This window comes from Lontra canadensis, unplaced genomic scaffold (genome assembly GCF_010015895.1).
Source record: "Lontra canadensis isolate GAN:19392208 unplaced genomic scaffold, GSC_riverotter_1.0 scaffold28, whole genome shotgun sequence".
Lineage (NCBI taxonomy): Eukaryota > Metazoa > Chordata > Mammalia > Carnivora > Mustelidae > Lontra > Lontra canadensis.
The window spans coordinates 9,288,941-9,315,566 of NW_022631022.1; the positions used below are offsets into that span (position 1 = coordinate 9,288,941).

General features: G+C 44.5%; 2 protein-coding genes across 2 annotated transcripts in view; one reads left to right on the top strand and one right to left on the bottom strand.

The window, feature by feature from the left end:
• MYO1E (myosin IE) overlaps positions 1 to 26,626 on the top strand; it is a 193,177-nt gene that overhangs the window by 102,520 nt on the left and 64,031 nt on the right. The window contains exons 5-9 of the mRNA XM_032864826.1: positions 11,604 to 11,691; positions 15,282 to 15,371; positions 20,192 to 20,323; positions 22,797 to 22,931; positions 24,336 to 24,468. Coding sequence (XP_032720717.1) covers positions 11,604 to 11,691; positions 15,282 to 15,371; positions 20,192 to 20,323; positions 22,797 to 22,931; positions 24,336 to 24,468 — 578 coding nt within the window. The remainder of the gene's footprint in view (positions 1 to 11,603; positions 11,692 to 15,281; positions 15,372 to 20,191; positions 20,324 to 22,796; positions 22,932 to 24,335; positions 24,469 to 26,626) is intronic.
• LOC116871927 (40S ribosomal protein S24-like) lies at positions 20,969 to 21,498 on the bottom strand. Its single transcript, XM_032864827.1, has one exon. The coding sequence runs from the start codon at positions 21,476 to 21,478 to the stop codon at positions 21,086 to 21,088; it is 393 nt and encodes a 130-aa protein (XP_032720718.1). The 5' UTR covers positions 21,479 to 21,498; the 3' UTR covers positions 20,969 to 21,085.

The following is a 26,626-nucleotide window of genomic DNA, read 5'->3' on the forward strand; positions in this document are numbered from 1 at the left end:
CCAGCTGGTGTGATGGTAGAAATTCCTTTACCACCAAAGAATGTTATTCAGGAAGCCTGAATAATTAATAATATTATCTAATATTATTAATATTAATAATTAATAATATTATTTATAATTATTAATTATTAATAATTAATAATATTATCCTAATTAATAATATTATCCCAAATCATAATCGTAGCCCCCTTTTGGAGTCCTTGCTTTAAGTCTCTACATCTTTCGGTTGTATCATTGACAGCCCGGCAGACGAGGTGTTCCTGCCCCACTTCTCACCCCGGCCCCCAGCTTTGCACGTCAAGAAACAGAGTCTCAGCGGCAAAGGAACCCTGTTAAACATCTCACATTTGCAATGCAGCAAAGCCGCACTCTGAGCCGGGGCTGCTCAACTCCGTTACTATACTCTTTCCCCGTCTCCCTGATGCGCTGGGCCAACAGGTGTCAGGTTAGCTGGGTGATCATCTGTTAGCACCCACGGTCACGTGGTGTAGTAGAAAGGAAGACCTCGGGGGCTGAGTCACAGGGTGGACTCAGTTTTGTTCTCTGTGAAGTCTGTGACCTCAGCAATCTTCATTCGCTTCAGCTACAAAACGAGGATTAATGCCTTAAAAGAATAGAGGGAAAGCCAAAAGAAGAAATACACATATATACAGGTTTTCAAAAAAGTTTTTTTTTTTATTTATTAGAGAGAGAGCGCACGAGTGGAAGGGGGGGGGGGGGGGGGGGGTGCAGGGAGAGGGAGAAGCAGACTCCACGGCTGAGCAGGGATCCTGACTCGGGGCTCGATCCCAGGACCCCGGGATCATGACCTGAGCCAGAGGCAGACACTTAACTGAGTGAGCCACACAGGCATTCCCAAGGATGTTTTTGAACTGTTAAGGAGTGCTGTAAAGTATGTGCTAATAACATTGAAAATAATTTCAAAGCTAGTAAGTAAGTAGCTGAGCTGGGGCTCAAACTTGGTCTTCAGACTAAACATTCGAGGCTTTTCCTAGTGCATCAGCCTGGGCGGAGAAGAGCGCTGCCATGAGCCGGTTTTCTTGGCAGACTGTAGGCGAACTTTGTGTCTGCTTGACAACACTGATTGGGAGGAAACAAGAGCTCTCTGTCTTGTTCACACTTCCCTCGTTACATTCAAGAGTGAATTTTTATCATTCACTCGGTGGCTTTGGCAGGTCTGTGATCACACCCTTAGCTATGGCACGAACCTTAGGATTTATTTTTCAGTGTCGGGACGGGCTGTGACCGATCACCCCTTTCTCTGCTGTCCTGGAATCCCCCAGGTGGGCACAGAGCTGCTTCCCCTCAGACCTGGTTCTTGCCCAGATCCAGGAGGGCTGGCAGGAAGGGAATGTGTGAATTGAATCTTTGGACAAGGCTGTCCCGAACCTTCTCTGGTGTGTTTCTCTGTCTTGATCACACGTGATCACAGGGATGCAGGCTATTATTTGTCACTTCCCACCGTCTGTGAGATAATCGATGTTTTTGGCAGAAGCCCTAATTAGGGAGGTGTCTATCCGTAAAGACTCAGGTGTAGTGAAAAGTTTGATGATGCTATGAACCGTGGTATTCATGGAGTGACCTTGCAAAACACTGTTGATTTTAACCGACCAGCTAGCCTGTATGAGGATTTTAACTATATGCCTTGATCAGAAGTGGTAGAGCCAGACTCCTTTCCTAGCAATGCCGCTCCCTGGCTGTGTGTCCCTGAGCGAACCGTGTAGCGTTTCTTATCAAAGAATGGGGCAGAGAGCACCTACCCCACAGGTCTCACTCAGGTCAGATAATTGATGGATGCGAAGCCTCTGCAACGGTCCCTGACGTGCCTTAGCTGCTTACTCCCTGTGCAGTGCTGCAGTGATTCCATCCACTAGTTGGCTCCTTTCAAATCTTTGGAATTGATGTTATTTCTCATCTTCTGGACTATTTCTCACACACACATATGTTCATCTTTTGAACTCTGGAGTCAGGAAAGAAAATTTTTTTTTAAACTATCACTGTATTTTTTACCCTTGGGTTATACCTTTTGAACTAAGAGTCAAGTTGAATACTAGTATGTCCCGATATCCAAAAGTAGGGTTTGAGAGAATCCGTCCCAGTGGAAGATTTCAGAACTTTATTGTCTTCTCAGTCCCCCTGCCATGTTGACACAGTCGGCCTCCAGCTCCTTCAGTTCCCAGAACACTATGTTTGTCCTTTTTCTTTCCTTAATGCCTCTACCACCTTTCCAGCTTGTTCTCCTTGGGGAGCTTCTTTCTCAGCGCTCCCTAAATGTCAGTGGTCCCCATTGCTTTTGACATGCTTTGAGCTGTCAGCAACAAAAAATCTAATTCAACCTGGCTGAGAAATTGAGGCTTTTTTTTTTTTTAGTTTTTCAAATCAACATATAATGTATTATTAGCCCCAGGTCTGTGAATCGCCAGGTTTACACACTTCAAACACTCACCATAGCACATACCCTCCCCAATGTCCATAACCCCACCACCCTCTCCCTATCCCCCTCCCCCCAGCAACCCTCAGTTTGTTTTGTGAGATTAAGAGTCTCTTATGGTTTGTCTCCCTCCCAATCCCATCTTGTTTCATTTACTCTTCTCCTACCCCCAAGCCCCCCATGTTGCATCTCTACTTCCTCATATCAGGGAGATCATATGATAGTTGTCTTTCTCCGATTGACTTATTTCGCTAAGCATAATACCCTCTAGTTCCATCCACGTCATCACAAATGGCAAGATTTCATTTCTTTTGATGGCTGCATAGTATTCCATTGTGTATATATACCACATCTTCTTTATCCATTCGTCTGTTGATGGACATCTAGGTCCTTTCCATAGTTTGGCTATTGTGGACATTGCTGCCATAAACATTCAGGTGCACATGCCCCTTCAGATCACTGCGTTTGTATCTTTAGGATAAATACCCAGTAGTGCGATTGCTGGGTCATAGGGTAGCTCTATTTTCAACTTTTTGAGGAACCTCCATGCTGTTTTCCAGAGTGGTTACACCAGCTTGCATTCCCACCAACAGTGTAGGAGGGTTCCCCTTTCTCCGTATCCTTGCCAACATTTGTCATTTCCTGACTGGTTAATTTTAGCCATTCTGACTGGTGGGAGGTGGTATCTCATTGTGGTTTTGATTTGTATTTCCTTGATGCTGAGATGTGGAGCACTTTTTCATGTGTCTGTTGGCCATTTGGAGGTCTTCTTTGCAGAAATGTCTGTTCATGTCCTCTGCCCATTTCTTGATTGGATTATTTGTTCTTTGGGTGTTGAGTTTGATAAGTTCTTTATAGATTTTGGATACTAGCCCCTAATCCGATATGTCATTTGTGAATATCTTCTCCCATTCTGTCAGTTGTAAATTAAGGCAATTTATTATCCCACGTAACAGAACATGGAGAGATCGTGGGGACCTCAGGGCTGGTGGCTTGGTGGTCCATTGATGGATGATCAGGGACCCGGGTTCTTTCCAGCTCTCTGCGTCACCATCCAGACATCCTAAGATTTGTTCTGGTTCCCCTGGGTGGTTGCAAGTGGCTACCAGGGGCAATCAGAGTAACGTCCTTCCTTACGTCCTAGAGGGGAGAGGAGCCTCTCCCATGAGTCCTACCTTCAGTCTAATGGGACAACTTTGTTCACATGGACTCTTGAGTTGCTGGTAGTGAGGGTCAGGTACAGATGGGCTCCTCTGAGCATGGGACCAGCCTCTCTCTGCCTGGTGTACCAGACACGATCCCTGAACCAAGTCAGGAAATTGCAAGGGAAGGGGAGGGTGGGGAAAAGACCTTGAGTGGGAACCACCAATGGCCACTACAGTCCCCAAGGTCCCAGTGCAGCCTGTGCTCAGGCACGCTTCTCTTTGGTAGTCCCACTTCCTCTCGCTCCCATCCTGGTATTCTCATCCAGAACCTTTCCCTGTGCGTCAGGCTCCCATTTTCAACTACCCGCTGACCATACCTATTAGCCACTGATCCAGACAACTTACAAGAGGGAGAATATATACATTCACATGTACACAGGTGACCAGATATTCCATCTACTTCTTCCTTCACGTCCTCAGATTTGCAACGTTTCCTCTAAACTCTTTTAAACAATTTTATTTTGAAATAATTCCAGTTGTACAGAAAAATGGGCAGAATAGTTCAAGCAACTGTCTTCTTCACCTAGTCTCCCCAACTAGTAACATTTGGCCACATTTACGCTCTCTCCCACCCCTTCCTCCAAGCATATGCGCACAGACACAGTTATTGATATTACCAGTGATGTTAATATTTTTCTGAACCTTTTAAGATCAAGCTGCAAATGTGATAACTCATGACCCCTAAACTCTCTAGTGTGTATTTCCTGAAAACAAGATGTTTTCCTACCTAACTGGTTATAATACTCCAGATCAGTACACTGATCATGGTCCAGCCCCACCTAACCCATAGACCCCATTTACATTTTACCAGTTCTCCCCCAAATATCTCTTTCCATTCTGCTCCAGGATTCTTTCCAGGAATACATATCTCTTCAGACTCTGTCATTTTGGAATAGTTCCCCAGATTGCACTCAGGGGACACATTGCAAGGTTTACCCAATATGTGTATTTCCTGCTCTTTACAGTTTTAAAGAGTTCAGGCATTATACTCAGTGGGCTGACCTCAGCTTGGGTCTGTCTTGTGATTCCTTCTGGCCAGACTCAGGTCATTCCTGCTGAGTAGGACTTCCTTAGAAACAACACTGTGCTCTTGAGCAGTTGGTTGGGCCCGTACGTGTCTGCTGTGTTTCCTCTGATTAAGTTCTCCATATTTTCTTTTAGGATAAGTTAGAGTTTTGTGGGCCTGTTTTGAGATTATGGCAGAATCCTGCCCCTCATTAAACCGTCGTCCACTGTAGCATCCACTGAGGACTGCAGCCCAGACCTGTCACCTAAATGACGGTCGCCAAATGGTGGTGCTCTGTTTCCATCATTTCTTCTGTGTTCATTAGTTGGCACTCTACGATAAGAAAGAGTTTTCCCTTCTCCCATGTTCTTGATTGATCTTGTATTATGGCAGTACGCTCGGACTATACTCAGTGATCATAATCCAGTACTGTCATGATCTCCATCAGCGGGAGCCCTTTCAAACTGGCTCTCATGAGCTGGACATGTCCACATCAGACAGTGTACGTCTTTACTTTTGGACACTACTACATGTTCTAGGCTCGGCTTGCATTTTCCCTTGGCCCAGCCTTGGAATTGGCCATTTCTCCAAAAAGGCTTAGTCCCTTCTGTTTATTTATAATCTGTACATATACACTATACACACTATACATACACTACACATACACACACACACACACACACACACTTTATGACTTTCTGTGTCACCTTTCTTTCTAATAGTCAAAATGGATGTCTTTAATACCAATCCAACCCCTCAGGGTTCTTTCTTCTTTTCAGATTTGTTAATACTTTCTCTGACAAGGAGAGTCTTGTTTCACATTATTTTCAATTTCCCTATTGCTCAGCCTAATTTATGTGCTCAATCGACTCAGTCCCCCAGTCGCCAGCCATCTCTTCCATTCATTACCTCCATGCTCCCCTCAACCTCCCTGTGGCTCTGAGGCCCAGCCCACCATGCCCACCGGCCCCCACCTCTGGGTGGCCCCTCAGATGCCCTTCAGTGCTCTGTAGCCTTAGTCTCTGGGTTCCTACAACCACATGAAATAACCCCAACCCTGCCTGGGGGTTTTATAAACACTGATCTTAGCGATACAGTATCCGCCGGCTCCTGGAGGCCCCAAACCAAGATGTTGTTCTTGATTCCTCTTTATCCATCTTCTGTCAAAACCCATCTCTGGCTAAGTCCTACCGATTTTACTTCCATATAGGGCAGGACTTTACCCTCTTACAGCTTTGCCACCAGCACTGCCCTCATGGAGGCCTTCATCCTCCTCCCCTAGATCCTCCACATCCTTCTAACCCGGCCGTGTCCTTCCAGCTTGGCCTCCATGCTCCACACCTGCTTCCCATTGATGACCGCAGCATTTCCCAGCTATGCAGGGTGTATGTGACATTAAAGTGAACGCAGAGGACGAACCCATGCTTATTTTTTTTTAAAATTTTTATTCTTCTAAAGATTTTTATTTATGTATTTAACAGAGAGACACAGCGAGAGAGGGAACAAAAGCAGGGGTAGTGGGAGAGAGAGAAGTAGGCTCTCCCAGCTGAGCAGGGAACCCGATGCGGGGCTTGATCCCAGGACCCAGGTATCATGACAAAGGCAGAGGCTTAACAACTGAGCCACCCAGGCGCCCCACATGTTTAGTTTTATTTCAGTGCTCCTGCTTCTGTCAGAGAGAAAGAAAGAAAAAGAATATCCTCTGAGCTGACCCTCCTTTTCTTCAGTCCATCCTGGCTCCTTTACCATCCCGATTCACAGGGAAATAACCACTGTCCTGATTTTTAAATATCACCTTCCCTTTTCTTGATGGTGTTACTAATTACATTTGCTTCTGTAACCAACCTCTTGACTGTCTTTTGGGGCTGTTGAACATGAGGTAAATGGAACCCTACTATGTGAGTTCCATGTATTCCTCTGCAGCTTGCCTTTTTTTTTTTCACACAACATTAAAGTTCCTGAAATTTACTGGAAGAGAGAAGCTATGATTCTTCCCCTCCCCCCTCCCCCCCAGAATTCCACTTTTGGATATGTCACAGTTTATTCTGTGTTGGTAGAAATTTGAATTATTTTCACAAATAACTATTTTATTTTTGTGGTATTTATTTTTAAGGTTGCCATTTTGGGGTACGCTGTCATGGTTTTCTATTTATAGCAGTCATATATATGTTCCTTTTAAAAATGAATTTAAGTAAATTGAGTCGATTTAGAGAAAAATACTCAGTCAGTAATAGATCCATTGGTCTTCAGAAGAGAGGTAAAGGCAAAATTCATGAATATGATGCGGAAAGGACCAGAGTCTCATCTGTATAAAATAAGAAATACTGACTGCTGCTGACCAGAGCCCTTGGTCCTTCCTCAAAACCGATACCCAAGGCACTGTCATGGACCTTTCATCCCCTCCCAGTCCCTCTCCTTCTCCCTCCAGCTCCCATTCAAGTCCCTTTTATCTGTGGTAGTTCCTTTCAGTTGTACCCAGTGGGTTTTTGTCTCCAGCTGGGACTCACGCTTCTCCCTTCCCCCCGGGTCCGACTGCACGTGGGCCCACATGACCCACCTGGCTGTTACTCGTCTTGTTGAGACTTGAAATAGTTGTGATTCCCTTTAAGAATCTTTTCTTAACATGCACTCCAGTCAGGGGTACCTGCCCAGCCCCCGGGAGTCCATGAAACTGTAGCCCCATCTACACGGTTTCCCGGGAGCCTGTGTGCACTCCCCTTCCCCAGCAGGCAGTGAGCTCCTTCTGGGCTGGAGCCCCTTCCCCTTTCCCCTCCAGCCCAGAGCTTGGCCCCTGGAGGGGTGACAGTACGTGTAGGGTAAACAAAAGCACTTCCCATTTCTGTTTTAAGTGTTTCTCTTTTGTAAAGTGCAAACAAATCCGAAGCGGTAAAACAATATTTCAATGGCATTAACTTGATCAGTTACCAGGGAACAGTAGTTAGTGCGGTAAGAACTGTTAGAGAGGGGTACCTGGGTGACTCAGTCAGGGCCTCTGATTCTTGGTTTCAGTTCAGGTCATGATCTCAGGGTCCCCGGATCCAGCCCTGCATGGGGCTCTGCGCTCAGCACAGAGTCTACTTGAGTTTCTCTCCCTCTGCCCCTCCCCTGGCTTGTGCTTACACACATGTGCACTCTCTTTTTCTCAAATAAATAAATAAATCTTAAAAAAAAAAAAAAGAACCATTACAGATTATTTTGAGACTAGGAAGGGGGAGATAGGAGTAGATTGATGAATCTTTGAGCAGTAGAAAAGATCGACTCTCCTTACTCTATGGGAAATCTGCTGAAAAATACAACAGGAATGTGTTTATATTTGTTAGAGTAAGTTGAAGTGAATTTAAAACACTGTTGATTTCTAAGTGAGGTATAACTTTCAGACTCACAAAAGCAATTATGGTCCTGGAATCCAATTATTAATATACCATTGTAAATAGCTTTTCCCCTAGAACATTCTTTCCATTTCTTTGAAATTTTAGCATATGTTTCCATTTCTATAGCTAACGCACACAGAACATTATTTCCTATTTGAATTGATATTTCCTATGAAGTCTGTCTTGACTTTGTTTTAAATTTGCTTGGCTCGTTCCCAGCCAGTTATATAAGAACTGCGGAGTTAGTTAAAAAATCTTATTTCTAGGTCCTGTCCTTGGAGACTGGGATTGGAGGCAGGTCAGTAGAGGAGCCCAAACATGAGCATTTAAAAAGTACTTTGAGGGTTCTGGTACGCTGCTAGATTTAGGGACCCCTGGGTCATTTTTCTGATATAAAGCACATACACTTGCAGCATATTTTTTTGTCCATGTTAGAAGTTAAGTGAAGGCAATTGAATTAAGAAAGACTGCCTGTAATCATGAGCAAAGCAAATTCCCTAACTGCTGTGAGATGCCAAGCAAATAATTTTAGGCATGCTGTATAATGTCTGATGCCTTACATTCTTTTAACTTGTGTTTTAGTCCAGAGGAAGAAATAATATTTTCCCATCCCCAAAGGCCCAGTGTAGTTATGGTTGTATATACTGTAAGCTTCAAATAATTATGTAACATTCTATTATTGTACCATATTCTGAGCAAATTATCAGCCTCTGATCAATAGAACTTTTTTTTAAAGTGTTTGTAAATGGAAACCAAGAAATGAAACTTCCAGTCAATGTTCAGCCAGAACTAATTATTTTAAAGCTTCTGAAAAATATCACAATTACTAGAATGTCAATGTTCTATTATTGGACTTGGCATACTTATTTTAATACATGAAATGAATTATGTTCCATTATTCTTCTGTTCTTTTGCTTCCAACCAAAGAAATAAAATAATTCATGTCTGATCACACTATTAACCAAAGATACAGTGGGGGAATCACTATACTTTTATTTCATAATTCTAATAGGTTTTGTTGCCTTTTCCTTTTCTCTCTCTTTCTTACACATGCACACACACACACACACACACACACACAGCTTGCTTCAAGGAATTCTGAACATGAAAATATGTTTATTCATCCTGATAAAGGAAGCTGAAGAATAAAGAAATTGATCAGTGTTGATTATCACTGAGATGTGTGGTTCCACTTTTAATAGAAATGCTGTCTTTAAAAATCTGAAATGTGTGGGGCGCCTGGATGGCTCAGTGGGTTAAAGCCTCTGCCTTCGGCTCAGAACAGGATCTCAGGGTCCTGGGATCAAGCCCCGCATCGGGCTCTCTGCTCAGCGGGAAGCCTGCCTCCTCCTCTCTCTCTGCCTGCCTCTCTGCCTAATTGTGATCTCTGTCAAATAAATGGGTAAAATTAAAAAAAAAAAAATCTGAAATGAGTAAGTAATTACCTATCAAAAATTTAAGCAATTAAGAGGAATCACATCCAAAGAAAAAGGAATCATCTATATATATCAGCCCTTCAATAAGTCAGAAATATTTCTTTTTTGGAAAGATTTATTTATTTATTTATTTATGGGAGAGAGAGAGAGAGAGCGCGAGCACACAAGCACAGGTGGAGGGGCAGAGGGAGAGACTCCACTTAAGCAGACTCCACTATGAGCGTAGAGTCCAATGTGGGGCTCAATATCATGACCCCAACATCATGTCCTTGACCAAAATCAAGAATCGGACACTCAACCGACTGAGCCACCCAGGTGCCGCAAGTCAGAAATATTTCTTTTTCTTGGGATGCCTTGGTGGCTCAGTCATTAAGCATCTGCCTTTGGCTCAGGTCATGATCTCATGGTCCTGGGATTGAGGCCCGCATGGGGCTCTCTGCTCAGTGGGGTGTTGTTTTACCTAGTTGTGATCACATTATAGATATATTGTCTTCTGCTTATGTTGCCATTAACCTCAGCTGCAGTCTTTTGTATGTTGCCACGTGATTTTCTAGTTATTATAAATGCCTGTGTGATTATTAGATTGGTTGGTTGTACCTTTACACTTTAGGACTTTCAATATTCTTGACTGTGCACGTTATTTACAACATTACAAAATGGAGTTTCATTTGTCAACAAAACCTGTGCTTCAAGTGAACAAGAGTGCATGTTTTGACCCTGGATCTTGCATATAAAATCATTTGATTACATGGACCATTTAAACAGATCATTTCCTCATAGACCTGAAATATTTGCTATACCTATTTGTGCCTGGGTGTAAGCATGTCCTGTATGAACAGGGTGCCATTTCCTCCCAGACTTGCTGGTTTTCTTCTTGCCACCATGTCTTAGGGAATTTCAGTTTGGTTTCCCTATTCTCATGACCAGCAAGCTGGGAACTCTGAGTGCTGGGATGGTGAATGAGTCACACTGATGGACTCAGAGCCCCTCAAAGAGGATTTTTCCCTTATTCTCCCCTCTTATCTCTCTAATTAAACATGTATTACGTCAAGGAAATTCACCAAGTTCTGAGTTTTGCTCTGATGGCTACCTTCATCTTTTTGTTTGTTTTCTTTCAAAATATCAAATTATTTCCAAATTTATTTCGGTGTCCTTTTGAAGCAGAAGACACCTGGCTTGGTTGTACCCTAAGCAGACGTTTCCTCTTGTCTTGAGTAACCAAGCCATTGATAACACAAAGGCAACCAAGAGAGAGATGAGAAATCGGACTGACTTAAGCGCATTGTGAGCTGAGGTCATCATCATTTGGAGGGGATTTTGAAGGAAGAATGGGTATTTTGAAGAGCAGACTGTACACTGTTAACAAAAGGGCTTCCCCGTGCAGTGAGGCCACCAAACGGAAGGTAGTCTTTGTTATGCAGGATGTGATTAATATTGCCTCATCATTTAATTTTAGAACTTCTAAAATAAAGTTGCTTACACCACTTCAGGGCACACGGTTTGAAACCTGAGAGAGCCTACGGTTTCTTTTTATTTATTTATTTATTTTTTAATTACAGAAGTAATTCATGCGTTACTAAAAGCTTGGGGAAATCAAATGAACTGAAAGGAGTCTTCCATGGTATCTTTCACTTTACCAGAACCCCTGTAAATACTTTGTGGTAGTTCTAGTCTTCTCCCCCTCCCCCAATTTTTTTTTTTCTTTACATTTTGCAACCATGTTTTCATATAGAATTTTATCTGATTTATTTCCCTCAACATGACTTCCTATGCTTTCTCCCCCTAAGGTTGCAATCTTCCTGTCAGTTGTAATTTCTGTCTACTATTCCATCCTTCCAATATCCCATAATGTTCCTAATTGTGTTCTCCATTATTGGGCATTTAGAATGCCTCATTGTCTATTCTGATGTGATCGTTTTCAAGACCTTGGTCCACAAACTGCGTTGGTGTTGCTCATACAAGTCAGGGAGCTGACGCCTTCCTGGCACGAATTTGCCTTTCTCAACCAGCACTGTGCATTTTATTACTGAATACCTTGATGCTTGTTTTCTTTTCTTGTTTTTTGTTTGTTTGTTTGGTTGGTTGGTTGGTCAGGGGGAGGGAACGGGCTGTGATCTTCTTCATGGGTGGGTAATTTTGTCTTTCTTTTCTCAGTGGAGAAAGTGGTGCTGGAAAGACAGTGGCTGCCAAGTACATCATGAGTTACATCTCTAGAGTATCTGGAGGAGGTCCCAAAGTCCAGGTGAGTTAGCGACTTGGCCCATTTTGAGGCCCTGTCTTACGTGAGATGTAAAAGTCTCCATTTGCCGTTTAAAAAAAAAGATTTTTTTTTTTCCACAGAAAAGACATATAACCAATCAACTTCTGTAACCAAGAAGCTTGAAATCTGTAAAGAAATAGCCTGGGTTGGAGATACCTGGTATAGAATGAGCTCTTACAAATCAATAAAAAAGGTCAAAAATCCCAAAAGGGAATAAATGAAGGGACAACGCATAAAACATGAAAACATGCTCACCCTCATGGCAATAAGGGTGGTGCAGATTAAAACCTCACCAAAGAACTATTTCTTAACTGACAGAATGGCAAAAATTTTGTAGTGTTTTAAACACATTGTTGGTAAAAATATAAGAACATAGTTCCTCTTGTACATTATGGGGAGGAGCATGAACTAGTATACTTTTATGGAGGGTGTTTCAGCAAAATCTATCAAATTTATGTGTATGTAGCCGTTGATTCATCAATTCTGCTTAAGAGAATGTATCCTTTAGATGTTCTGAAATGAATGCAAAATGATACAGTTATTTGATACAGTTTTTTTTAGTAGTGTAAAAGATTGGAAACAATTTGAAGGTTCATCAGTCAGAGACTGGTGAAATAATTTATGGTTCATAATAGAGTAGAATATTAGACAGCCATAAAAAATGAAGCTTCACATACTGATAAGTCATGATCTCCAAGATAACAATGAATTACAAAAAGCAAGGTTCACAACATTGTGTATAATGTGTTGCCATTTGAGGAGCATAAGAGAACGTATTTCCCTGTTTGTTTGGATAGGTATAACATACCTCTGAAAGGATAGATAAGAAACTGATAATGGGTTCTTCATGGAGAGAAACTGGGAGACCAAGGGAAGGGCACACTCTGCCCTCTATCCTTTTGAAACTTTTAAATTTTGAACTATGTGACTACATTTCCAAAAAATCTTAAAATAGGGTGAGGGAGGGGGTGGGGGAGAGAAAGGAAGTAGGAAAAGTTACAGGGTAACATTAGGAAAGCAGGAAGATCCAGAAGAATGAGGACACAGGGGAGGTGAAAAAGGAGAGGAATACAATATGGGCTGAGAGGCAGCACGTTTGAGCGTGCAGTATGGAGAACAGAAGATACAGCGTCATCTGTCTTTCGTTTGACCCATCATGGTAGTGGCATTGGCATCTGCAGGAATGAGTGCAGCCCCCTCCCCAACGAGCAGGGGATGATGGCGGAAGTGGGCTAGGGTCCACAGAGGGCTCCCAAATGCATAGGGCCCATCACTGGCACAAACCACTGGGAACAGTTTCTTACTGGTACTCACGCTCCCAGGTAGATTTCCCCATAAAAATTAATGTTTTAATCTGAGTCATTGAAGAAGTGCAGTCATCTGTAGGCGCTAAAAAGATATATCAAAATTCTCTTCACTGTAGTTCTGTCTGCTGTTTAAATGGTTCTCCGTCACGCTGTATCCTGTTGGGTCAGAAGGCTTCAGGCAGCATGCAGAATTCCTCTCACATAGTAAAAGGCCTTAGAGTGGCTTCATTCACTCAATGAAAGGAAGATTTAGGGAAGCACTGCCCAGGGGAAAGACGGCGCAAGTCACATACATAATTTAGAATTTTCAAGTGGCTACATTTTTAAAAAGTAAGAAGAAGCATGCAAAATTAATTTAAAAAATATATTGTAGTTAACTCAGCATATCCCAAACATGATCATTGCAGCATATAATCAATATCAAGAAACTAATGAGACACTCTACATTCTTTTTGATATTAAATCATTGCAATCCGGCATGTAATCTATACTTAACAGTACCTCTCATTTGTGACTAGCCTTCTTGCAACTCAAGGCAACACGTGGCTCGTGGCTTCAGTGTTGGACAGTGAATGTGACACAAGAACATAGGTTGGTGTGGTGCCACTTGATTGTCTCCATTCCTGTGATCACACCCTATCCCTAGAAGGTTCGCATGAAGACCAACTCGGGATGTTCTTTTATGGCTGGGCTGTACCTTTATTTTTGTTCTTGGCCTTTTCCCCAAATGCTGACGACATGCCACACAATTCTGTTGGACATCTTGATAGTTGATGGATGGATGATGGATGAATGCAGAAGGATTCTCAGCTTAAAAGTCAATAATGAAAGAAGGGAAGAGACAAGGAAGAGCCTTTCTTTGGTTCTAGCCCTATTAGAAGCTGAGTGTTGATAAAGGGTATCCAGTAACAGATATCAAGGATTGATGAAGAGCCACAAAGTCATAATTAATTTTACAAAGAAAGCATTGTTTGTATAAATCCATGAGTTTTTAAAGGAGAGTAGGCAGCTTGGAAGATGTTTCTAAGCTTTGAACTTGACCCCAGGGAGGGACCACCCAGAATTTGCCTTTGGTGCCATTGCTAACCACATATCCCAGTTAGTGAAATTCCCATTCTTGTTCCTCTTCTGAGTGTTCAGAAGGTTGCTGAAGGAACCACTTTGGCTGTTACATAGTTAACTAGTCGTTAGGGCCTTAATCTAGTCCTGTTTGCCACAGACCACGACCCAGTGGCCGGACTGCAGACGTCTATTGTTGACTTTTCTCTTCCTGTTTTCCTATGAGGACAATGATACAGAGCTCTTGGCTTGAAATTAGTCAGTAGCTAAAGAGCACAAATGAAAGACTTGTTATTTCTGGAACATGTTTAACCATAGCATGTGAATAATTAGAACTACAAGGAATGACTCACTTGTTGAAAGACCTCTCCAACATCAACTCCTATCTGTTGAGGGGTCTTGCCCATAGAGTGTTTTGCACACTTTTCAGTCTGGCACAAAAGTTGGGGTGTTTGAAAACCAAATCCTTCCTCTTCAGTGGGCCAGGAGTTGTTCCATATAATCCAGTATTGGCCCTTGCTGCTCCAAACGTGGCTCCACTTTGGCAAGACCAGTAGCACCAGGGAGCTGGTTAGGAATACGGACTCTTGGTTCCTGCCTCAGACCTACTGAGTCTGCGTCTACATTTAAACAAGATCCCTTGGTGATTCATGAACATGAAAGCTTAGGAAGTACAGGCCTGTGTGCCCACAACCTTGTCTGGGAGGAGACACTATTTCATTTCCCCTAAGCTACCTCTCCCTGGCCATGAAGAGGGAGTGGGTAGGGATGCAATAGGCAGGTGGAGAATTTGGGTGGAAAAGGGGTAGGGACAGTAAAGACTGACAAGCGTGGCAGCGAGATGCCCCTTCCCATTTCACTCGCCTTCCCGCTGTGACTCTCAGCATGCCTGTGAGCGCAAGGTCAAGCCCCACCATCCAATTTGGAAACCCAGTCCTGGATATCTGTGGATCCCGTTTTCCTGGTGGTGGTGCCCTGGCTCCAGGGAATCAGGCATCAAGTCAAGGGAGTTGGAAGACACAAACACACAAGCAAGTTTAGGTCTGTTGAGAGGAAAGTGTTAATCTTCCAGAAACCCCAGGACCATGTAGATTTGAGACCTCATCTTAACTGCCTTCAGAAGCCGGATGCTTAGGGAAAGTGTGGTTTCTTGTTGCCTGGTTGGTGCTTATACCTTCCTGACCTCTGACCTGTCTGCCATGACAGCACGTCAAGGACATTATCCTGCAGTCCAACCCGCTCCTGGAGGCCTTTGGGAACGCCAAGACCGTCCGGAACAATAACTCCAGCCGCTTTGTAAGTCTCTTCGCTGTTTCGGAAAATGTCGCCTGATTGATGGATGTTGTTGATATTCCTGCTTCAAGTCTGGTATCCCCAAGGAAATGGGAGCTTTTCACATATCATCAGCTTTTCAATCTCTTCCTCATTTCCTATAGCGTTGTGCTGTCAGGCATCCATTTGCCCTTTAACTGAAGTTATTTTTGAGCCTCGGGTTAGAAGATAATTTTTGAAAACGGTTTTCAACTTGATTTGCCTGACTAGGGAAGATAAAAATTGATAAAAGTGTCAGCTTTGGTCCTGGAGGGGTTTGCTTTGTGCCTTGGAGAAAAGACCTCCTTTCCCAGACAAATAAATGAGTCGGTTAGACTCGCAGGTCTTCTTGTCTTGCTTTTGCTTCCTGGAACCTGGGCAGTGGACGTGGAAGGGACCAGACCCTTCAGTCCTGTACCTTGGAGAGAACCTTCCTCCTCTCTGTCTGCCAGAGTGAGCCAGTTTGCTACCCGCCCCTAAGAGCTCTGTGTATTTGTTTTAGATATGTTCATGTAACATAATCACGTCCAAAAGCAGCTTGGCTTGGCCTGTCCGATGGCCTCCCAACCAGTCCACTTAACCCAAGGCAATGAAAGTGTCAGCCAAATGCGTTGTCATGAATGCCCATTTAGACATTTTCTGCCTGAGTGTCTCCTCAGGGGGTGAATTGGAAAGCTGGCGAGGAAGCATATGAATATATTCCCCTTGACAAAAAGCCACATTTACAAAGAAATGAGTATTTGGCCGGTGGCTTTGATTTATGTAGATTTCATGTCTTATCTCAACCGTAGATTCTGTCTGGCGGTAAACCGTTCAAGGAGCCATCTGTGAGGCTGATTCCAGACCATTTAAAAATAAATAGTGGGAATTTTGGAGAAGCACAATTTCTTTTTCATCCTTCTATTTTGGAAGGAAGGTGCTATTTGCAAGAGAATTCTTACTAAAGTCTCGTGTGGTGTCTGTTAGATTCCCTGGTGAGTTATATCTGTCCTTATTGCCCTCACTTTCCTTGCCGTTCAATACTCTTCACAGTATTCACTCATTCGTTCTCCACTCATATTTTTCTGCTCAATGCCTGGGTTGTGTTATTGAAGTTGCTAGGTAATGAAATACAAAAAAAAAATGTGAATGAATTTTCCACTTGACCTTTCTTTCCTAATTGTCTGTCTCGGTCTGCTCTGTAAAAATGCACTTGACCAAATTCAACTCTCTAGCTACCCACCCCCCGCCCTTTTTGCCTTCCTTAGAGAGCAAAACCATAATTAAATCAGTATTTTGATGTCTCCAATACAAATTATTCTTTATCCTTGGACAAGGAGGATACATCGGTCATTTTTTATAAAACAAAACAAAAATACCCAGCATTTACAATTTTTCCAATTATAAAATTTCATGTAACCCTGATGAAAAGATGAGAAAGAGTGTGAACACACGCACACACACACTATCACACACACACACACGCACGCACGCACGTGCGCGCACACACACGCACACGGGAATGTCTGATGGGGCATCCAAAGATGTTTCCGTTAATAATGAGAGAAATGTAAATTAAAGCCATATATCATTTTCTGTCTCTCAGATGAGCAAATGTTAAGGAGTTTGATAATACCAGAGAAGAAACACTATTGGTTGAAGCCTGACACATTCCCCCAGGAGAGCAATTTGGTGAATTTTATCAACATTTAAAATGTTCAGGGGCACCTGGTGACTCAGTCAGTTAAGCGCCTGACTCCCGATCTTGGCTCAGGCCGTGATCTCAGGTGTGTGAGTTCAAGCCTTGTGTTGGGCTCCACACCCAGGTGCCCACTTTAAAAAAAAATTTTTTTTAATGTTCATTTTCGTTGACCCAAGAATAGGTACTATATCTAAGTTCCCTGTTAATAATGATCTGTTTTGCCTGACGACTCACAGACCTGTACCCCTGAGGCAAATAATACATTATATGTTAATAAAAATAATAAATTTAAAAAATAATAATGGCTTGTTTTAAAAGAGATCCATAATATATGGTTAAATTTCAAGAAACAACAAGATATAAAACTATATTTATCATATTTGTAATTTGGTCTCATTTTTATTTTAAAAGGCACATTATATCAAAGGTAACTAAGTTGTCTATAAATCAAGGTTTGAATACACTGTTAACAAGTGGTTGTTTAGTGGGAGACAGTAGAAGGGGTATCAGGGTGGGAATATAGGTAATTTCTCTTTTTAAAATGGACATGCAGGGGCGTCTGGCTGGCTTGGTCTGTAGAGCACGCAGCTGTTGATCTCGGGGTTAAGAGTTCAAGCCCCACACTGGGTGTAGTGATTACATAACAATAAAATCTCTAGGGCACCTGGGTGGCTCAGTTGGTTAAGCTACTGCCTTCAGCTCAAGTCATGATTCCCAGAGTTCTGCGATCTAGTCCCGAGTTGGGCTCCCTGCTCGGTGGAGAGCCTGCTTCTCCTCTCTCTCTCTTTGCCTGCCACTCTCCTTGCTTGTGCTCTCTCCTTCTTTCTGTCAAATAAATAAAATCTTTTAAAAAATTTAAATAAAATCTCTTCAAAAATAGACATGCTGTATGAATCATAAAAACTCACATAGCTCCACTTAAACAAATCTTCTCCAGTTTTAAGAAATACATGGTGAAATATTTCAAAAAATATTTTAAAATAATACAGTGAACACCAGTGCACTCAGTACCTAGCTTGAGAAATAAAACATTATCAAGAATCAGTGTTTCTTTCCATTTAATTATGAAAACGAAAAATCCCTTGGTTTTTTTTTTTTTTAAGATTTTATTTATTTATTTGACAGAGAGAGATTACAAGTAGGCAGAGAAGCAGGCAGAGAGAGAAGAGGAAGCAGGCTCCCCGACAAACAGAGAGCCCGATGCAGGGCCCGACCCCAGGACCTCAGGATCACGACCCGAGGTGCCCCGAAACATTCTTTTTTTACACAAGTTTCTCTTTTCCCCCAGGGTGCTCTACAACAGAACTAAACTTTTGGTCTCCTATTAGGGGTTTTAACTCTTCTATAATAAACTTGAACTGTATATTAGCATTTCTATTTATTGGAACAGCGGTTCTCCACCTTAGCCACATATAAAAATCACTCAGGCTCTTTAAAACTGCTCAGGTTTGGGTACCAGTCCCTAGAGATGGATTTACTTCTCTGGGGCAGCTGGGTGGCTCAGTCACTTAAGCATCTGCGTCCAGCTCAGGTCATGATCCCAGGGTCCTGGGATCAAGCCCGGTATCCGGCTCCCTGCTCAGCGGGAAGCCTGCTTCTCCCTCTCCCTCTGCTGCTCTCTCTGCTCCTGCTTTCTGTCTCTCAAATAAATAAATAAAATATATTTTTTTTTAAAGGAGGGGGGTGCGCCCCAGGCCTGTGCAACAGGGCAACCAAAGTTTCCAACCACTTCTGGAAGTGCTTAAGAGTTTGCCATTTCCTGCATCTGCCCTTCCTGGATTTGATGTCCTGTTTGGTTTCATTCCCACCCCTACATCGGTGGGGAATGGTTAGAGGGTACATTATGGACAGACACTGATCTATTCCCTCCAAAATGTGCCAAAAGGAAAAGATGGTGAAGGAATAGTCATCCTAACCGGAGGCATGGGGAATCTCGTGCAGCCGTCGCTTCTCAGGAAGCACTGATTTGGGATAGCAGTCGTTAGTGGTTCCTCTCTCCATCTGGTGCTTCTGGTGTTTGTTTTGGGATTTATTTGGAGGAAGTGGGGAGGAGTCATCAGAATAAGATGCACAGACAGTTAGAGGGTGGCCTTCTTTGTAGCCTTTCTGATACCAGGAATACGCAGTTGACTTAGCAGGATCCCGGGAGATGATGGATACTGTAGGCAGCAGGAAAAACCTGAAATGTGCTTTTCTTGTCCTTAATGAGTTTATGGTTCTAGTCCCAGACTTGCTGCTGGGCAGGAGGCAGCCCTGAAATGGGAGGATTTCATCAGTGTACACATTTAAAAAAATATTTAATGTTTTAAAATATTAAAATTTTTTTAAAATGTGAAATGCAGCTAGGCCAGGCATGCTCGCCAGTTCGACCCCAGGCCATACCGCTCCCTGATACCCACATTCTCTTTTCCTTCATCTACACTTACTACGCTCCTGGCCCTTTCCAAGGATGGGAGAGCAACCACATTCCAGCGAGAAAAAGAATGTCATTTCCTTAACAACCTGGACACCTTTCCAGCTAAATCCTAGGGCTTTATTCTCCTTTGTTCTTTCTGAGCAGTAATTTAAAAGAAAATGATTAGCAACAACAGCAACAAAAATCTGCATACCCAACTAGCTGGAAAGAACATTGTTTAAAATCAAGTGTTTTTACTTTCTGTAAGAACGCTAGATGATCCCAAGGTAAACGGCATGCTTTTTGCTCAAAGCCATGGAAATTCATCTGGCAGTGGGAAAATTTGCTCTCCCTGAAAGAGACTGATAGGGTTCACTCCTGTTGGATCAAGGCAACCTTGAGATTTTCTATCCCATTCTTTACAGCTTCCGGCTGAGCAGGCAAGCACCCACAGTATGGGGAAATGGACAAGGAATACAGCATATCCTTATTTAGTCGGGCTGGAAGGATAGATTCTCTCTCTCTCAATAAAGAATCATGTGACTGGACAAAAGCCCTGGTTATTGTCTGATAGGAAGAAGTGAGGAAGTCTTGACCAGAGCTGGGAATAATTCAGAATGTATCTTTCATTAATGAATTTCCTTGAATTATATGCTACGTTCAAAGCCTGTCTAGAACATCGTGTTTCTGTTCACTAACCATTGAAGGAAACCCCTAACTTTCTTGCAGGGAAAATACTTTGAAATCCAGTTCAGTCCAGGTGGGGAACCAGATGGTGGAAAGATCTCCAACTTCCTTCTGGAAAAATCCAGGGTGGTGATGAGGAACCCCGGAGAGCGGAGCTTTCACATATTTTACCAGGTTTTCCTTTATGTTTTTTTCTTTCTTATTTCCTTATTCCTTATCCACATTAAAAAAATAATTTTTCCCCTCTCAGCTCTCAGGTTTAGACAATCTAGTCTGCCAAGCCAAGAGTATTTATTCCTATAGAATGTATAAGTCAGTGTGCAAAAAACTGTGGGGATGTCCCACCTGCAAGGAGAGTAAGTTCTTGGGGAGAGAAGATAAGAATTTCCCAAAAGTTAAATAATCAAGAAAGTGTTAATATAACTTCAGAACAAAAGTAGGAGTGCTTTAGTCTCTTAGCCCCGCAGGAGTCCACATGGGGACATGTGGCTGGGAGGGCGAGGAGAGGTATGGAGGGCGCACAGGGGAATGAGGTGGGGAGAGTGCCCTGGCAAGTCCAGTGGCCTGAACAAAGCCTGGTTGGCAAGGGCGGAAATCTCCCGAAGGGGAGCTGTCGGAGAAAAGACTAGGGATGGGTTAAGGATCTGTTAAGCCCGGGTCAGGAAGCCCTGACCTGGAGGTCCAGAAGCCACCAACAGGCTAGAGCTGTGTGCAGGCTGCTCTTTGATTGTGTCCCAAGGCTTCGGGTAGCCTTGCGTTTGCCTACTTTTTAAAATGTTTTTGAGTACTTAAGAAATATAATAATACCAAAACAACATCTTTTTTTTTTTCACATTAACATTCTTAGTTTATTAATCCTCTCATGAAAAATCTGCACAATAACCACAGATAAAGCCACTGCAGCATCTTTACTCCTTCTGTTGTCCAATCTCCAGCTCACTTTTTGCCAGCACCAACATTGGCTTTCGCAGTCCCCCTGACTTTCTTCATTCTGTTCTTGCGTTCTTTTCGCTGTTTTCTTGAGGTCTTTTTCTTCTCATACAGACCATGTCTTGCAAGTCTATGTTTGGGTTCATTTTTCTTTGCATAATCCAAGGAATCATAAATCATGCCAAAGCCAGTTGTCTTGCCACCACCAAAATGGGTTCTGAATCCAAATACAAATATGACATCTGGTGTGGTCTTGTACATTTTGGCTAGTTTTTCCCGAATTTCTGTCTTAGGTACTGTTGCCTTTCCAGGATGAAGGACATCAATAACCATTTGTTTGCGCTGAAGTAGACGGTTGGTCATGAACTTCCTGGTCCTGATAGTTACTGTGTCGTTCATGATGGCTCCCGAGTTTCAAGCACCGGAGAGAAAAAGAGCCAAAACAACGTCTTTATGCATGAGTTTACATATTAGCATTTCTTTCATCTATCAGGGATCCACATCAGACTTTGTGTGAAGGCGTGCAGCTGTTTTTTTGTCTCAGTTTTACTTTGTTGAAGATCATTGGATTAGAAGGAAATTAAAGCAGTGTGGGGAGCTCACACCCAGCCTTTTCAATTACATAGCTATCTCAGAGGATGGCAGATCATTCTGGCAGGTGGCTAGCGCGTGATGAGGAAGTTTATTCTGCAGCTTGGAGAAGTTCAGAGTCAAGGGAAAGCTTACAGCCAAGAGCAGCATGTGTCCACAGGCTGAAGAGGGTTGAGAAGCGGGTGGGGGTTGAAGATGCAAATGAGGGGCTTCGTGATGTAGGTGGGGAGGACACACAGAAGGGGGGAAATAGGAAGGGGGTGGCACGAAGATATTTTGAGGAGGTAGAAGAAAGCTCAGGGACCCTGATATCATGGGTGACCTAGAACTTCTCTGTAATGGAGCTGAGATGACATTAGGAACTTGACGGAGGTGGAGAAGTATGGCTACGCCCTTTCTCTCCCTAAACCCCACCGGGCTGGAGCAGGGTGTTGCTGGAGCCCCCTCGCACGGGCTGTGTGTGTCCCTTCCCACTTCGTCCTTCAGTGCTGTTTTCGAGTAGTCTGAAATCAGTCGTGGTAGGAGTATTTACACCGTAGGAGTCAGCAAACACTACAAACCATTTTTCTCCCCACGAGTTGATGTGTATTTTTCTAGAACACCAGTGGGGAGCCCTTTAAGAGGGTCTTGCTCAGACCCAAGGCAAACATCAGAGCGGGAACAGAAAGCCACGGGACGGTCCATCGGGTGGGAGGTTTCAGAATGCCAGAGAGCGGGACCTGGGGCTGCCGTTCCCAGGCATCCGTGGGGAGAAGCGCGAGGGGCAGCTGCACTTCATAAAAGCCATCAGCAAGTTGAGCAGGAACGAAGTGGTTATGATCTGGCTTGTTTTCCACTCTTCTGAGGGCTCTCACCCATACAGCCCTGCGTCCACCCATACGTCCTCCTCACTGGATGAGGGGCAAATTCTCAGCTCCTGTAGGTCTTACCAGAGTTCAGAACTCGAATTTGCAGAGATGATCCGCAGCTCCCCCAGGCCAAGCAGCTATCCTGAGGCCCATAGTTTGGAGACCAGGACCACGCATCACTGCAGAAGGCAGGGTCAAAACGTGTTCATCGCCTGGGCCCGGGAGTGGGGCCTGGGCTTTGCGGGCACACCGCACACACCCCGCTCCCTTTCATCCAGCTCATCGAGGGCGCCTCTGCAGAGCAGAAGCACAGCCTGGGCATCACCAGCATGGACTATTACTACTACCTGAGCCTCTCTGGGTCCTACAAGGTGGACGACATTGACGACAGGCGGGAGTTTCAGGAAACGCTGGTAAGTGCGGGCTCCGGGCCAGGCAGGAGGGCCTCTGCGTGTCGCCTGTGGTAGAAGGGGCCAGGAGAGTTAAGAGCAAAGAGCAGTGGGACATTTCCCCCTCATTCTGCTGCAAGCACCCCGTTTCCTTAAACCCGTGGGTGAGCACCCTTCGACAGCCACATGCCCAGATGCCCGAGCACCACCGAACGAGCTGAAATGGGTAAAGGAGTGAATTCCTCTTCCCTCCCCCCTCCATCCCCCAGGCAACTCTGGTTACCAGGTGAACACTGTTGTAGGTAATATATTTATCATCATGGTTTACCTAGAGCTTAGGCTGTTGCTGAGCTGTTGCCTCAGAAAGATGAAGCGAAGACCGCCCTCCTGGTCTTCAGCACCTCCAAGTGCGTTCCCTTCACCCCCACACTGAATGGGCAGAGGGCAGCCCTCGCCTCCCTGCCCTTCAGGCGGTGTGTATGTTATGGTACCAAGGGTCAACCCCGGTACGTTATTGAAGGGTCACATCTTCAGAGAAACAATTCAGTAAGTCAGTCTAGAAATTTCTGGGGCTGGGCTGTTCACCCATTTAGCCTCAAAGAACTCTACACCTCCTCTGCCTTTTGGGTCAGCTTCCTACTAGGCCCGTCCTCAGCCCATGCCCATGTATGAGGCAGCGACCCTGACAGGGCAAGTAGGGGTGCATTTTGAGAGAAGCTGACCTCCTGCTTGTGGGAGGGGGGCAGGCTGCTCAGGCAGACTGCATCCTGGGTGCAGGAATGGGGCCACCATGGGGCCACATGGCCTCAAAGGAGTGGGGAGAAGAAATGGAAATGGAGGACCTGCATTGGTCCTAGCGTGTGGTGTTCTATAGCATTCAGATAAATAAGTCTTGGCATTTCAGCTGTTTTTACTGAAGTTAACGGACCTCAGAAACAAGACTTTTCTGTTACACTTTTATTTCATTTGCTGGAGACTTTTGGTCAAGATCCTTTCACGAATACAATCTATTCCCCACCCTCCTGATGAGGCAGAAGATCTCCAGAGTCTCCCTGGAGTAACTGGAAAGGGGGCATCCGTGCCCTTGGCGGGAGGGGCATGGCAGTGAGGACACAAGGGGCACAAGGACAGGGTGCTGACTGTGGGTGCAGCTGCTGCTCCCTCTGCATATCTTTGCTCCTGGGGATCTGCTGGGGGATCGCGGGCTGGATCCGAAGACAGAACTGCCTTCCCAGCGTGCCTCTGACACTTGAGAAAAAGGGATGAGTGTGCGCCGGGCAGTGATCGTGTCCTACGGGGCCTCCCGGCTGCCCCTGCCAGCTAAGCCCCAGTGTGACCGCACAAGTCCATCCAAGCTTCGGCTTCTTCATTACGTGCTTAGCAAGCTGGCGGCCAACCCACCTGCATGATTTCTCTCTCCTCTCCCAGCACGCGATGAACGTGATCGGGATCTTCGCGGAGGAGCAGACGCTGGTGCTGCAGATCGTGGCGGGCGTCCTCCACCTGGGGAACATCAGCTTCAAGGAAGTTGGCAATTACGCGGCGGTGGAGAGCGAGGAGTGTGAGTAGCTCCGGCGCACGGCGGGCGAAGGCGGGTGAACGATCGGTTAGCTCCGGCGGAGGTAACCGGCCGATGTCCTTTGCTGGGGTCTCAGCCGGGGATGTGGGGAAGTCTCGTGTCCTGTCGGGGCAGAGCAGATGGCCTTCAGAGAGTCTGGCCTTTCCTGTGCACCTACCCTCCTCACCACATCCCACACCAGGAGGCCGTTCATGAGATGTTTGTTTCAACGTACCGTCGGCCTTGGGGGAGTCTGGCCCAATTTCACACCTTGGTTTAAAAATAAAGTGATGCCTTAATGAGAGGAGAGTAATAGCTAAAGAAGTCCCAAGATTTGTCTCCTAAGAGAAATCTCTGTACCTGACCGGTGGGGTCTGCATTCATCTCGAGGTCCTGAAGAGCAGCTGGTCCGGTTTATGACAGGATGGGAAGCTCCCAGGTTGGAGCTTGTCTGAGAGCTGGTTTAGACTGGATTCTGGAAGCAAACAAATGGGCACTGGCTATCCTGTTGACATTGCCGGTGATCGCCTTTCATGGTCCCCTCTGCTATAGTGCGAGGCTGAAGACTGAATGATCATGTGTGCTCTTTGGGAAGACATCAGTCCTTCCTGCAGACCCGTGGTGGGTTGTGTGCTGCCAGCCGCCATGGCCAGTATGGTGGGCGACTTTAGCCTCTGAGGCCTCAGATGGCTTTCCAGGCTGCTCTCAACTCACACAGCCTTTAACCATCCAGGAAGATGTTTCTTCCTTTCTCAGCATTCTTCCAGGATGATAAATTTAGATGCTTAGTAATAAATAGTATCCCACTCATTGCTGACAATGCAGGGAGGCTATTACCATTCCAAATAAGGCTCTTTTTAAAATATTTTTGTTTTCTTTTGTGATTAAAAAAGGGAAGTTCTGCTAACTTCTGATGTGTCTCTGATAAAGATGAATTATGTTAACCAGGGAAGTGGGGGGGTGAGCAATAAATACACATGGTCTGCATAAAGTCTAGAAACAGGACCTAATAATAATCACTACTTTGTTAGATTGAACATACATTTTCCTTCCCATTTAACAAATGCACATAGATATCCAGGAGGGTCATTAACACTTGTCTTTTCAACATTGACCGTGTGGGTTTCTTGGTGGTTGCTGTAGAAGCACGATGAATTTCTCTTGCCTTCTTGGATAGTACAATCTTTTATTGCCTCTTTTTGCTGGAGAACAAAACAACCCTGACACAGCAAGCCTTCCCCCGTATGCTTGAGCCAAGAAGTGGTTCATTGCACATTGATGTCGGGAGGAAGTAGTCTCCTCAGCCAACTGGGTAAGGCCCAGTGTTGGCAACTGCCTTGCAGTGCCTGGATTGGAGGCGCTGGAGTGGGGGAGATCAGGAGAGGCTGTGCTTGAGACCAAAGAGATCTAGCAAAGAACTGGGCCCTCCTTCTGAGACTTTCTTTCCTGCTCCTTTGGCGTACCTTACCGTGAGTCATTCCCTTAGCCGAGTGTCCCATCTACCCCTTCACCCGTCACCTTGTTCCCTTCCCCAGAGGGCACCAGAGTTGCCACGCTCCTTTATTCCTTTCAGGGGATATGTGTTTCCCGAGCCATGATGTTCGTCTATTTTTTTTCTCCCTTTTGTGCCTTAATGGGGCACCACACATCATGTTCTACAGTTGCTTTTTCACTTCACATTATATCTTGAAGGTTATTCTAGTGATTAAGAGCATCGTCTCTTTTTAGCTACAGTGTTCCATTACTTGGCTCTGTATACTTGTACTGAACCAGTCATCTACTGAGGGATGATATCAGGGCAGAACCTTTGTGATTACAACACTGAATGAACGCACTGAAATGAATAACCTGGTTTGTTTCCTCTTTTCTCATGTTTGAGTATACCCGTGGAATACATTTATTTTTATTTTTTTATTTTTTGAATATTTTATTGATTTATCTGACAGAGCACAAGCAGGGAGAGTGGCAGGCAGAGGGAGAAGCAGGCTTCCCACGGAGCAGGGAGCCCGATGCGGGGCTCGATCCCAGGACCCTGAGATCATGACTTGAGCCAAAGGCAGACACTTAACCCACTGAGCCCCCCAGGCACCTCCTGTGGAGTAAGAGGGAAGTGTTCACCCATGTTTTTATAACAGAAGAAAGCAGACTTTCTGTAGCTATC

Coding starts and splice junctions, on each gene's coding strand:
- LOC116871927 (XM_032864827.1), bottom strand. CDS start 21,478: ATGAACGACACAGTAACTATCAGGACCAGGAAGTTCATGACCAACCGT.